Here is a 12,928-nt window from a genome sequence, read left to right as displayed (position 1 = left end):
GGATTATAAAGTATAAAATTGCGGGCTGGGCACGCTGGCTCATGCCTGTAATCCTAGCACTTTGGGAGGCCGAGGTGGGCAGATTGCCTGAGCTCAGGAGTTGGAGACCAGCCTGGGCAACACAGTGAAACCTATCTCTACTAAAATACGAAAAAAAAAAAAAAAAAAATTGGCCAGGTGTGGTGGCATGCACCTGTAGTCCCAGCTACTCAGGAGGCTGAGGCAGGAGAATTGCTTGAACCTGGGAGGTGGAGGTTGCAGTGAGCCGAGATGGCGCCATTGCACTCCAGCCTGGGCGATAGAGCGAGACTCCATCTTCCAAAAAAAAAAAAAAATTACATTGATGGTGAGGTATCACAAGATTCACAGGACCTTGAGCTTTGGGTTCTCTTTGATCCTTTGGGCTTCAAAAAGCAACTTGCTTTGCTTTTTGAACAAGGTAAGACAAAGGTAACAAGGTAAGACAAAGTAGATTCAGACTAGTTTCAAAGAAAACATCTAGTCAGTCATACAAATGATAGACATTTGTCACCATAGTTCAGCAATACAATTTAACAACCGAAGGGTTCTACTGAGGGCCAATGGCTAGAATTATTCACCAGTGTTGCCAGCTTTTTAACACATTGCCAAATATGCTACATTGCCAAGTATGTTAGCCAACTTGGCAGTATGACAAAAGGGTGAGGTTTGGAGTAAGAGACTTGGGCTTGGATTTCAGTTTCACTACTTAGCTCTGTGACTTTCTTTGTTTTTTTTGAGATGGAGTCTAGCTCTGTTGCCCAGGCTAGGGTGCAGTGGCACAATCTCGGCTCACTGCTACCTCTGTCTCCTGGGTTCAAGCAATTCTCCTGCCTCAGCCTCCCGAGTAGCTGCGATTACAGGCATGTGCTGTACACCTGGATAACTTCTGTATTTTTTAGTAGAGACAGGGTTTCACCATGTTGGCCAGCCTGGTCTCGAACTCCTGACCTCAAGTGATCCGCATACCTTAGCCTCCCAAAGTGCTGAGATTACAGGCATGAGCCACCGCATCCGGCTGCTCTGTGACTTTCTATGAGCTTTAATTTTCTTGACTGAAATAAGAATGATGATACTACCTCTCTTAGGGTTGTTGGAAGTTAATTAAGCTAGTATGTGTGAAAGGGCCTGACTAGTACTGTAACAAATTGATACCAGGGTTCTCAATAAGTGAGGTTTTCCTTCTTAATGAAATAAAGTATAACCACTGGCAAGGCTACAGCTGATCTACTTTCAGACCAGAAAGTGTTTCTTTTCTCCACTCAGTTTCACACAATTTGATGCTTTTGTTCTCCATCTCCCCTCCCTTCTCCCTCAATTGTTTTGGTACCAATAATTTCTTTTTTTCCTTCCCTCCTCATGCCATCCTGTTTCTCACTACTAAAGAGACACAATGCTTTAACCAATTCTTCATCTGTTAACTGATAAAGTTAGCAGATTAAAGTTTAAGGTATTTTACCCTCTCTGGTAGTCAACCAATAATACTTGAAAACACAAAAGACTCAAGGATGCTGAAGAATGAATCTTAAATGGCCAAGTTTCAGCACCACCATGGATGGTGCATGAAATTTTTCTGAGGGAGGCTTCTTGATAACACCTCATATCCTTTTGTAAAGCAATTATTTATTGAACATCCACTGTATGCCAGACACTTTCTTTGACAAGCTAGCACGGTATGGTATACCCTTTATTGGATAGGCTAGTCTTACTTTTTTACTTTTCCCAAACAACATTTAAAATGGAAATATATTCCTTAAAGAGTCTGCATTCTTCAGCCTCCTTCTGGATCTTTCCACATTTTGACAATCATCTCAAAGAGGAAAGCTGATAGATAAAGATACTAGTTATATATGACATCTGGGCTGACCTCTTAATTCTTAAGAAACAGAAATAATTTGCTATTTTTTGTTATTAAATGGCATACTAAAAGATGGTATCTTTTCGAATTTTTGATTTTTAATTACCACCTTACATAACTTGCAGGTACCTTTTTTGTTTTGTTCCTCCCAAAATGCTAGAATTACAGACAAGTGCCACTGTGCCCGGCCATTCCCTACTCTTCTGAAATGAAAACAGTCGAGTTGGGAAAGCCACTGCTGTCTCATTTTTTAAGATGTGAGTCTTATAAACCTATGAAGTAACAATATCAGATGACTGTGGGCAATCAGAAACTTCAAATACAACTTAGTAATACACACGATAGATTGTGTATCTTGTTGGTGAAGGGCAGGTGCATGATAACATCTAACGTCCCCCAAAGCAGAATTTTCTCAAAACAAGATGCATCTTTGAAAGTCCATCCAATTATTAGACATTTTTACAAAGGCCAAGAGCAACTTTCTTAAGACACATGCTAATTTTATTCTCCACATTGTATGAAAACCCTGAATTATTATTGAGAACCCTGAATTACTGAGAACTCTGAATATTATTGAGCTATATCATATAAGTGAAAGTGTCCCTTCTGTCTGTATAATTAGAATGTCACCAGAAGGTCAGTGTAGCTTATTTGACCAAAACCAATCAAAACAAACTCCTGCAAAACAAAAAATCAAAATAAATACTGTACCCTGTAATTATTGCAGGTAGAAATTGAAGAACTTTACCTGCTGTCTGTCTTCCTAGTGGTAATAATACTCAGGAATATGATCATTGATATCTTCAGCCATCCGCAAACACTTGTTACTTTTGGTGCTTAAATATCATTTTAAAAGTAAAAATATACTTATAAACTGTAGCAATTAAATAGTTAGAAGAAGCAGAGTTAATAATGTACTATAATATTTACTAGAGAAATACTGAAAACCAAAAAGTCACATTGATAGTAACTTTTCTTCCTTGAGCTCACTTCTAAAGAACTATAACAAACTAAATTACATTTAAACATACAATAGTCATTAACTAGGCAATCACTTACTGAGTCTACCATAGGCCAGACATTAAAAATTTTTCTTATTCTTAGTCCAGCAACCTTGTGTATCGTAAGGATCCACAAAATTAATGCAATGAGAAGGGAGAGGTGAAATTATAGACATTGAATTTTGAATTCAAATGTTAGCTTCTTTAAATGCTCCCGAGGTTAAAGATTTGTCCTCCTCCTCCCAACTGAATCTCAGTGTTGGAATGATACACAACATTTAAATGGAAACTATTGAAACTTTGGCAGATACCTAGAAGTATGGTTTTGAGTTGCTATTTTCTTGGATAATTTACTTACTGATTAAATTACCTACTGTGTCTAAAGTGTGATGATAGGTGTGGCTCATCAGGTAAATTGTTTATTTTTATTTTTCATGTATATATATATTTTTGAGATGGAGTCTTGCTCTGTTGCCCGGGTTGGAGGGCAGTGGTGCGGTCTTGGTGCACTGCAACCTCCACCTTCCGGGTTCAAGCGATTCTCCTGCCTCAGCCTCCCGAGTAGCTGGGATTACAGGCACATGCCCAGCTAATTTTTGTATTTTTAGTAGAGATGGGGTTTTGCCATCTTGGCAAGGCTAGTCTTGAACTCCTGACCTCAGGTGATCTGCCTGCCTTGGTCTCCCAAAGCGAGGTAAATTGTTTATTAAACAGCAAATGAATAAATATAAAATTGCTTTTCAATTAAATGATTAGCTTGAAACTATAATTCAAGGGTGAACTTAAGGCAGAAAATGCATCTTCATCACCTTTTTAAATTCCCAGGTCCTGAGTACCTAACACAGTAGGCATTTAATTTTTTTTTCAATGCTACAATAGGGAAATATAAGATCTAAAAATAGAAATTCTGAAGTAGTTAGGATAAGCTCCTATGGAAGCTACTCAGAAATCTTGATTAAATAAAGACCTTTATACAGTTTATAGAAATGACTAATTTCTAGTTTTTCCTTTTGGTCAGTGCTTGCTATGGGGTAGAAATTAAGTCATTATATGTAATATATACATACAAAGTAGTATCTAAAACTAGACAAACCCGATATAGAAGCTTTTTTTTTTTTTTTTTTTGAGATGGAGTCTCGCTCTGTCGCTAAGGCTAGAGTGCAGTGGTGCGATCTCGGCTCACTGCAACCTCTGCCTCCCAGGTTCAAGCGATTCTCCTGTGTCTGCCTCCCCAGTAGCTGGAATTATAGGCACAGGCCACCATGCCTGGCTAATTTTTGTATTTTTAGTAGAGAAGGGGTTTCATGATGTTCGTCAGGCTGGTCTTGAACTCCTGACCTCAGGTGATCCACCCCTAATTGAAAATTACTTCACATTACCCCAGAAGAGAAAGCTATGCTCAAGTTGTGTACAATCAATTTTATCATAAAGATATGCTAAGTCTGCTGCACAGTTAAAAAGGACAATTCTTTAGAAGCTGAGATACTTTTAATCTAGATTCCGTCTTCCACTCATCACAAATCTCTGCTTTAAAAATGTTGATTTTCATGTATATTCAGCAATTCTTATTTGCAATTCTTCTGGGTAAGTCAGTATTTTCTTAAAACTAGTAACACTTATTAAAGGACTTTTTCATACTGAGAAGACAAAAGGACTCAATGCCTTACATATGAGGCAAGTGAAAAGAACATTATTTTTATTAATCTATTTGAGTTTTGAATATATTGTTTTATTCATTTCAAAATCTGAACCTAGGCTGGGTGTGGTGGCTCATGCCTGTAATCCCCAGCATTTTGGGAGGCCAAGATGGGCGGCTCACTTGAGGTCAGGAGTTTGAGACCAGGGTGGCCAACATGGTGAAAACCCCGTCTCTAGTAAAAGTAAAAAAATTAGCCAGGCATGTTGGCCGGTGCCTGTAATCCCAGCTACCTGGGAGGCTGAGGCAGGAGAACTGCTTGAACCTGGGAGGTGGAGGGTGCAGTGAGCCGAGATCATGCCACTGTACTCCAGCCTGGGTGACAGAGCAAGACTCTGTCTCTAAAAACAACAACAAAAACGGAAGATAGAGCTTTGACAACTTAAGTTTAAAAAAGGAGACAGCTATGTATTTTATAGCTTAGCTTCTACCTAATACATCTTCATAAAAAAACTCATTGCCTTTAAAATGCCCCTTTTCAAACAAAATACATGTGTACTTGGAGATGCAAACTCACAGTAAGAACACAAGATCATTTTAACAAGCACTAAACTGAGGCTCAGGGAAGTTAAATAACAAGGCTATGGATACTTGGTCAGGTTCAGAAAAGTTTGCACCCCAAGTTCAAGGTAAAGAAAGGCTTCACTGTTCTGAAGTCCCTAGTATGGCAAAGTTACATGGCCATCAGAGAGCTAATTAAAAAAACTATGTTTAAATTATTTCCATGTTTCAGAGTTCTCCACCTCTAGACTCAGAATGCAGTTTAAAGATGTGACCTGAGACATTTTTGTTTTCCCTTGAGAGGAAATGCATAGTTGGAAGTTCACAAAAACACCTCTTCAAAAAACAGTAATACTGTTTTCATCTTTATAAAAAGCTTTCATCACAACTCTTTGGTGGCACTTCATGCCTTCAAGTACTCATTTTGGTGATCGTTGGCTCCCTTTTAGTCTGTCTCACAAGCCAGGTTATAAATGGTTTGAAATCAGGGGCCCTGTTTTTATTTTGAACCCATCGCAGAGCCTGGCACAGCGTGGCAGAGTGTGCGCACAATAAATACTTGAGTGGAATTACACTGAAAAACAGGAAGAAGTAAAGCCATCTTCCATCTGCCAAAGACTGTGATGTTGCTGTATTGGTAATTTTCATTCTTAGAAAGCTTTAATGTGAATGAAATTATTCCTTACTGTGCATTTGAAAATTCCACTGAAAACAGTTTTAAAAATTAAGCATGCCCTCTTAGAGGCATGGGGCACAGTTCTGGACAGATGAGAAAAGTGACAGTGACATCTCTGCATTGTTCAGAGAAGAAAGGTCAACAAAGAGTAGAAATAGAACACTCAACCCACCCTGCATTCTTTCCCTAGAACATTCTCTGTCTGTCCCTTATCATTTAAGCTTTTCATATGTAGTTTTCTTGAAACTGACCATATGCTCTTTTGGGGTGAGGGGAGGAGAGGGAGGAAGGAGATGGAGAAGGTCTGATTTTTTTCGACAGCAGCGTCCACTTAGGCCCTTGGGGAGGCCGGGTCACGGGGCCTCCTTGCACCAGTGGTCTACAACGTCTTGCCTGCGGTTTACAACCGCTCTTTAAAAATAATTTCCCTTTGGGACGGCCCCCGGCTTCTTCCTGCCACCCCCATCCCCACCCCGCCCCCATCCTCATCCTTAGAGGCCCCAGGCAAACGCTTCGGCTTCCCGGTTAGGTCTCAGAGTAAACAGCACGCTTGGAGGATTACAATCGACCCGAGGCCAATTCGACCCTTTCCCTTTGCCGCCCTCAATTGACCCTTGAAGCAGCCCCTGCTCTCCCTTCAAATGGAAAACCCACAGACACACACACAAACAAAAACCCCAAGTCTTCCTTTCGGTTGCTACCCGCAATGACGTTTCCCCCCTCGGGTCCCGCCCCTCCAGGGGGCTTGGAATTTTGGGATTGGCCGAGAGGCTGTGGCGACAAGGCCCGGATTGGACAGCATGGCGCTGACTGACAGCGGGGGTGGTCGCCGCGCCCTCCCTCTCTCCCCGGTGTGCAAATGTGTGTGTGCGGTGTTATGCCGGACAAGAGGGAGGTGACCGTGGCGGCGGCGGCGGCGGCTCTGTTTATTGTCCCTCTCGGTGTGTGTGTGTGAGGAAACCGGGGCTGCAGCGAGGCTAAGGCGGCCTTTGAAGCAGCGGCGGCGACCGGGACGACTACTCTGGCGACTCGAGTGGCTGGCCTTCGCGGAGTGTGAGAAGGACAAGGCACCTCTGCGTCCTCGCCACGTCCGAGCGCCTCGGGCTCCCCGGCCGCCCTCGCGGATCGCACGCCCGGGCTTCAGCTCGGCCTGCAGCGGCGCCCGCGGGCGGGCGAGAAGGCAACGTCGCCGCTCGGCCGCCGCCGGTCGCTCCCTGCTTTCTCCTCAGCCGCCGCGCTAGGCCCGGGCGACGCGGACGCCGCGCCTCGAGTTTGAGGGCAGCCGGCGGCGCAGCCTCCTCAGCGGGCTCGGCTGGACGTCCGCTCCGGGTCTTCGCGATGGGGCGCGGGGGTCGGCGCGGCTAGGAGTGCGGCGAGTGGAGCGGTGGGTGCGGAGCGGCGGGGCCCAGCGGCCCGCAGGGAGGCGGGAGCGGCGGCTGCGGCCTCAGGGCCTGTGAGCTGGAGGCACTCGCCATGGCCAAGTCGGGTGGCTGCGGCGCGGGAGCCGGCGTGGGCGGCGGCAACGGGGCACTGACCTGGGTGGTAAGTGGCTGGTCCCCGGGACGGGCGGCTGCATTGTTCCGGGCCCGCGGTGGGGGCGGAATTCCGAACGGGCGGGGGAGGGGAAAGGGAGGGAAATCCCGTCCCCCGAACGGGCGCTCCATAGGGGCCTGTGCTTGCAGAATCCTCCAGCCCGCTCCCCGCGCCTTTTCTTTCTTTCTTTCTCTGTACGTCTCTGGAAGTCCTGACTGCCAGAGCGTAATGTGTACTTGAAACTTTGGGGGGACAAAACCGCGAACGTAACATATAGCCCCCGCTTCCTCTCTTTTCTTTTTAACCAGACTCTTCCGGGGCAACCGAGCCTGAAATGGTGGGGATGGCGATAATGCAAGTGTGTCTGTGTGGGGCAGCATTTTCTCCAAATGTAGTTCAAGAAAACCCTGGGAAAAGGGGTGTGTGTGTGTGTGTATTCTAAATGCAGCCCTTTCTGGGGCTTTAATCTCAAAGAAGAATGCATTGGGACTTCTACAGCAACTTGCACTTCAATTTGGAAAGCCTCATTCAATTGAGAGCGCATTGGGGATGACTTTCACAGCAGTTAATACTGTAGGTCGTCCCTCTGTCAGGGTGAGATTATTAAAAGAAGTGCTTGCCTACCTCAGCATCGCAGGTGTAACGGGGTGAGGGCTGAATGGATGTCCTGGAGAGGTGACTGAAGTGCTTAGTCCTGAAGTTAAAGGATTTCGACGCTCAGTTCCTGCTGGGAAGTAGAAGTAGCTGCAGCGGAAGGAGGAAGGGAGACTGGATTCCCACGACAGATCGATATTCGCCGGCATTTCACTTGCTCAGCGTAGAGTTAAGACCAGGGTCATTTCCTATACAGAAAACCTAGGTATTTCGGAGAAAAGTAAAAAGTGTTACATTTTTCTGGACTTCTGACGGTCTGTTCCCCCGTCCCTGTTTTAAATACCTCAAGGGAGCTTTCATATAGGCATTTTTGTTACTTAGTTCATTTTCTCTTTGTTTGGGTGAGGTTTGGGTGAGTTGAATAGCAATTTGTGCTATATTGACAACTGCTTCTTATAAAAAGGGTGCTACTGACAGCAGCAAAACATTTTAATCACTTATGTTTGCGTGCCAGGGTACATTGCAAAATAACTTGCCATCCTCTTATTGTTGAAATTCTTTGAATGTTGTATATTACTCCGATTATGTAGAATGAAAGTGTGAAGGGACTAGGGCCAGGAGAGAAAATGTCAGATACTAAGTTAGTGGTCCATGTGGACTTGCAGTAGAGGGTATGTGAGAGGAAGAAGGAGGAGATGGACACATACATGCAAAATAATGACTTTCAGAATTAATGGCTTTTACCCCGTCATTAAAATCAGACATCGGAAAATTGACTTAGACAGCCAAATGGTACTGTAAGTTCTCATTCACTATTTGGAAGTGTTGAGGCCTGATCGGTGTTTCCTCTGAAGACCTCTGGTTCTATAATGGTAAACATTTTGCTCCGTAGTGGATTGTTGGCTTTAACATTTGATAGCAGTACTTTAATTAACTGTTATATAATTTTGTAGATAATTAAATGACAATTTATTTCTTTCAAGCTCCATAGGAAACTCATTGCTAATTTGGCAAAACTTGGAGGATCTCATTCAAGATAGAAAAATCCATTTGAAACTGAAATTGACTTATTGATTAAAGGAATTTTCATTATAAAGCAGATTATGGAAAATATGGGAAATGCAGTAAAAGAGAAGTGAAGATCACTTAGTGTTTTATTTATAGAGTATATCTTATGGAATTAGAAGTTCATTAAAAAGATAATCACTCCTATAAGTCTTCTTTAAGAGTTGATGCTTACTCTAAGGTTATATGAGCATCTTTATGTCCATAATATACATCATTGATCATATAGACTGGTTTGATTTGATGGGAGGCGATATAGTGAGGTAGTTATGGGCTTTGACGTCAGGCTGATGTAGGTTCAGACACTGTCTCTCCAACACATTTAGTTGGACTTTTCCCAAGGAACCTAACCTTTCTAAGCCTGTTTTTTTATCTGTCAAATAAGGTTGCATTGAGAATGAAATGAGATAACGTATGTAGCACAGTGCTGGGCTTAATGATGTTTGTTATTATTGGTGAACTTCAAGAAATGCACACTCAAATAATAGATTGCAGTTGCTTTTACATAAAATATCTTTTAGCTGGGGTAAAAGCAAATTAATTTTTCCTTTGCACGAGTTGGGGCTTTATTGCAGTGGTCATCTATTTTGAGAACGGTAACTTCGTCTGCTTTATTGAAGCTAGTGTTATGTTGCCACCTGCTTGTGGTAACAGGAAGAAATAAAAATAGAATTAGCCCCTGATTTCTTTCTTCTGGGTGAGGAGTTGTATGCCATGTGTTGCTGATATTAACTACTGTTGGGATGCATGCCAGCATGTGTTGTTAATGTCATTGCATGAAAATTTGCCTTTCAGTATCTGAAACTACAAAGCCAAGTGGTTTTAGGACTGGCATTAACTTATTTTAATAATTCATTTGGTTTGTGTTTGATTTGTAGTAGTGTCTCAACCAGAATGTTTTATAATTTAAAAAAGTGAAAAATATAAACATGGCAAAGCTATTTTGATTTAAAATGTATAGCAGTTACAAAGGCTTCTCTTAAGGCAGCAGGGTTTCTTGAATTAATTCTTTGTAGAACTTTGATTAGTAGATAGTAATAGTCTGGTTCTTTCTGTCAGTCTTGTATCATAAGTGATTGTAACAAATACATTTGTGGAAATACTAGAATACAGTTATATGACTTGATCTTTTTCCCAATAATATTCTAACTTGGTAGATTAAAAAAAATTTTTAATGGAAAATGTTAAGCATCTCAAAAAGTGGTAACCAGAGTAGTATAACAAGCTTCCCTCTATTTAGCCTTAAGCTTCAATAATTATCAACCTGCCGGGTGCAGTGGCTCACGCCTGTAATCCCAGAACTTTGGGAGGCCAAGGCAGGCGGATCACCTGAGGTCAGGAGTTCAAGACCAGCCTGACCAACATGGAGAAACCCCATCTCTACTAAAAATACAAAATTAGCTGTGGTGGTGGCGCATGCTTGTAATCCCAGCTACTCGGGAGGCTGAGGCAGGAGAATCGCTTGAACCTGGGAGGCGGAGGTTGTGGTGAGCCGAGATCACGCCATTGCACTCCAGCCTGGGCATCAAGAGTGAAACTCCGTCTCAAAAAAAAAAAAAAAATCAACCTATGACCACCCACTTTATCCCTTCTCATTCTTTTGAAGCAGAGCAAATCCTAGAATTTTATCACTTTCTCTGTAAATATTTCAGTATTTATCTCTAACAGTTGTCTCTTTTTGAAAAACTGTATAACCACAAATAACATAGTAGTTTTCTCAAAAGTCACATTTTTTGAAATATATAACATATTTTTTGGAGTGTGAATATCTCTAATTAAACATGACTATGTATTTAAATATTGTTTAAAGATTTATTTTAAGAACCTTGCTTTAGTGGTTTACTGTTGCGAGTCTAAATTGCTGAGCCAGACTTTCATAAACTATGTGCCCTTTCCAATGAAATTTATTTATTATAGTCTCCATAGTTAGATTTATCTCTTCACTGTCCCCTATACAAGTTATGCTTGTTTTTTTTTTTTTGTCACTTTGTCTTTACATATTTGCCTTCCATCCGGAATTACTTTTTCACTTCTCTTTACTAGTCTAAATCTTAACTGTTCTTCAGGGCTAGCTCAGAGCCTCGTCACATTATTATTTTCCGGTTGATACTCATCTTTTTCTTTCATTGAATGTTTGTTACTCTCATGAATCATAAAACAGAAGTCTTTATTTTTTATGTAACTTTCATGCATGATAACTTTCCCTTAATATTACAAATTTCTGAAGTTAGAGAGCATGTATTTTCCTTGTTTATGTCCTTTATATTGTTGAACAAAGATCTGGATACGTAATCCAGTCTCAGTTATTTAAAAACTGGATAATTGACATGCTGACTTCCTAAAAAGTCTTCTATCATTAGTAGGACAAGAGTTTAAGTAGCAGTGTTTTTTAGATACATTCTCAAGTACATGATACAGCAGTATTTAGGCACATTTTTAATAAACTTAATTTTTCTGAATCGAAGTATGTTCACCTGTAATCCCAGGTTTGTTGGTTAGGTGGTGGCAACAATTGCATTTTACTGAGTACACTTTAAAAAATAAACTTCTTGAATTTTTAAAAGTATTAACACGTATGGAACCCCATTTTAATGAAAAGTTGAAGTAGCTATAGTTATTCCTATTTGCAGAGAAGGAAACGGGGTTAGAGATTAGGTAACAAATTCTTAGGCACATGGTTAAGGCACAGGTGGAATTTAAACCAGACTCAGTGTTCTTAACATTTACACAGCCTTCAATTTTAAAAACATTGAAAGACAAAACAACTCATCTTTTATACTCTGATAAGACAGAATAAGGAGACATCTGGGATATACCTATCTTTTTCTACTAACCTTTTACTTTCATACAAAAAGCTAAGGAGTATATTTCCTTTTCAGAATATGTGTATTTAGTATAGCATAATGCTGAGTATGGGCTGTGAAATCAGATCATCTAGTTTCATGATTCACCTTTTTCAAGTACTAGTTTTGTTAGCTTTGGGAAAACACTTATCCCAACCTTAGTTATCTCATCTGTACAAAGGGAATTATAACAGTGTCTATTTCATGGAGATACTATATAAGAATTAATTAAGATTATCGTAGTGCTTGGCACATGGTAGCTCCCAGATGGGTTCACACATACATTCTCCCTTCTTTTTTAATCCAGTGATAAGTATTTTCATTCCCTTTATTATAGAGAAAGCCTATTTATTTTCATAGCAGAAGTCTAAGCATTTGTTACTGTCTTAAGTATCTCTTATCTCTTCCTTGCCCCTTTGTTTAGAAGGGTATTTCTGAAGGAGGATAGACAGGGGACAGTTTGTTGCTTTTTGCTTCATTAATGGTGGGTAGATAACATGGCCTCTCCATTTACATATAGGTGAAATATGGTTAGAATGAACATCATGGGATGGCAGCCTTGAGGGAGAAAAGAGAGAGGAGACGTTATAAAAGGTTGGTGTTAAGTCTGAGGGGATTGTACAGAAGAAGGTAAAAGAAGGGGCTCGTTGCTAGGCTGCCAGCCCCCACTTCCACTCTTGTTGGCCTGGTGATGGTGAGCTTTCTGTGTTGATTATGTGAATGAGTGGCTCAGTTCTTTTTTAGTACCAACTGGCAAACAATCTCCTTTACCCTGTTTGTCAGCAATTCATTCTCCCTCAGAAAAACAAACTGGGTGCTTCTGCCAGATTGCTATATTTCAGGTGACAATTCTGTCCATTGAAGAATCTTTTGTTTTGTTTTGCAGAATGATCTTGGTGTATAGTCGTTCTGAAAAATAGGAAGTTTTACTGGAATGTTTTCCATTTTCTTCTGATGATTGAGAAATGTTCTTGAAAAAGATCAAATCTTGGATTAGTATTAAATCTGTTTTTTTATTAGGCATTAGCAATATTGCAAAAGTGCCGTAAGATAGGTTAATATTTAAAATATATAGTCTATATATTTATTTTGATATTTTTGTTATGATTTTAAATTTTCCCTAAATGCTTTGTTTAATTTGGC

At 41.0% G+C, this 12,928-nt stretch overlaps 1 protein-coding gene across 2 annotated transcripts in view; it reads left to right on the top strand.

Moving 5' to 3' along the window:
* Positions 1–6,571: 6,571 nt before the first annotated feature.
* TOP2B (DNA topoisomerase II beta) overlaps positions 6,572–12,928 on the top strand; it is a 66,810-nt gene continuing 60,453 nt past the window's right edge. Inside the window, exon 1 of one of the 2 annotated variants that reach the window (XM_031009063.3) lies at positions 6,572–7,292. In XM_031009063.3, the coding sequence (XP_030864923.1) occupies positions 7,224–7,292 (69 nt within the window). In that variant the 5' untranslated portion in view covers positions 6,572–7,223. The remainder of the gene's footprint in view (positions 7,293–12,928) is intronic. The other variant, XM_031009064.3, reaches the window with a different exon arrangement.

The sequence above is a fragment of the Gorilla gorilla genome, chromosome 2, assembly GCF_029281585.2.
Source record: "Gorilla gorilla gorilla isolate KB3781 chromosome 2, NHGRI_mGorGor1-v2.1_pri, whole genome shotgun sequence".
Classification (NCBI taxonomy): domain Eukaryota; kingdom Metazoa; phylum Chordata; class Mammalia; order Primates; family Hominidae; genus Gorilla; species Gorilla gorilla.
This window is presented reverse-complemented; position numbering and strand designations above follow the sequence as displayed.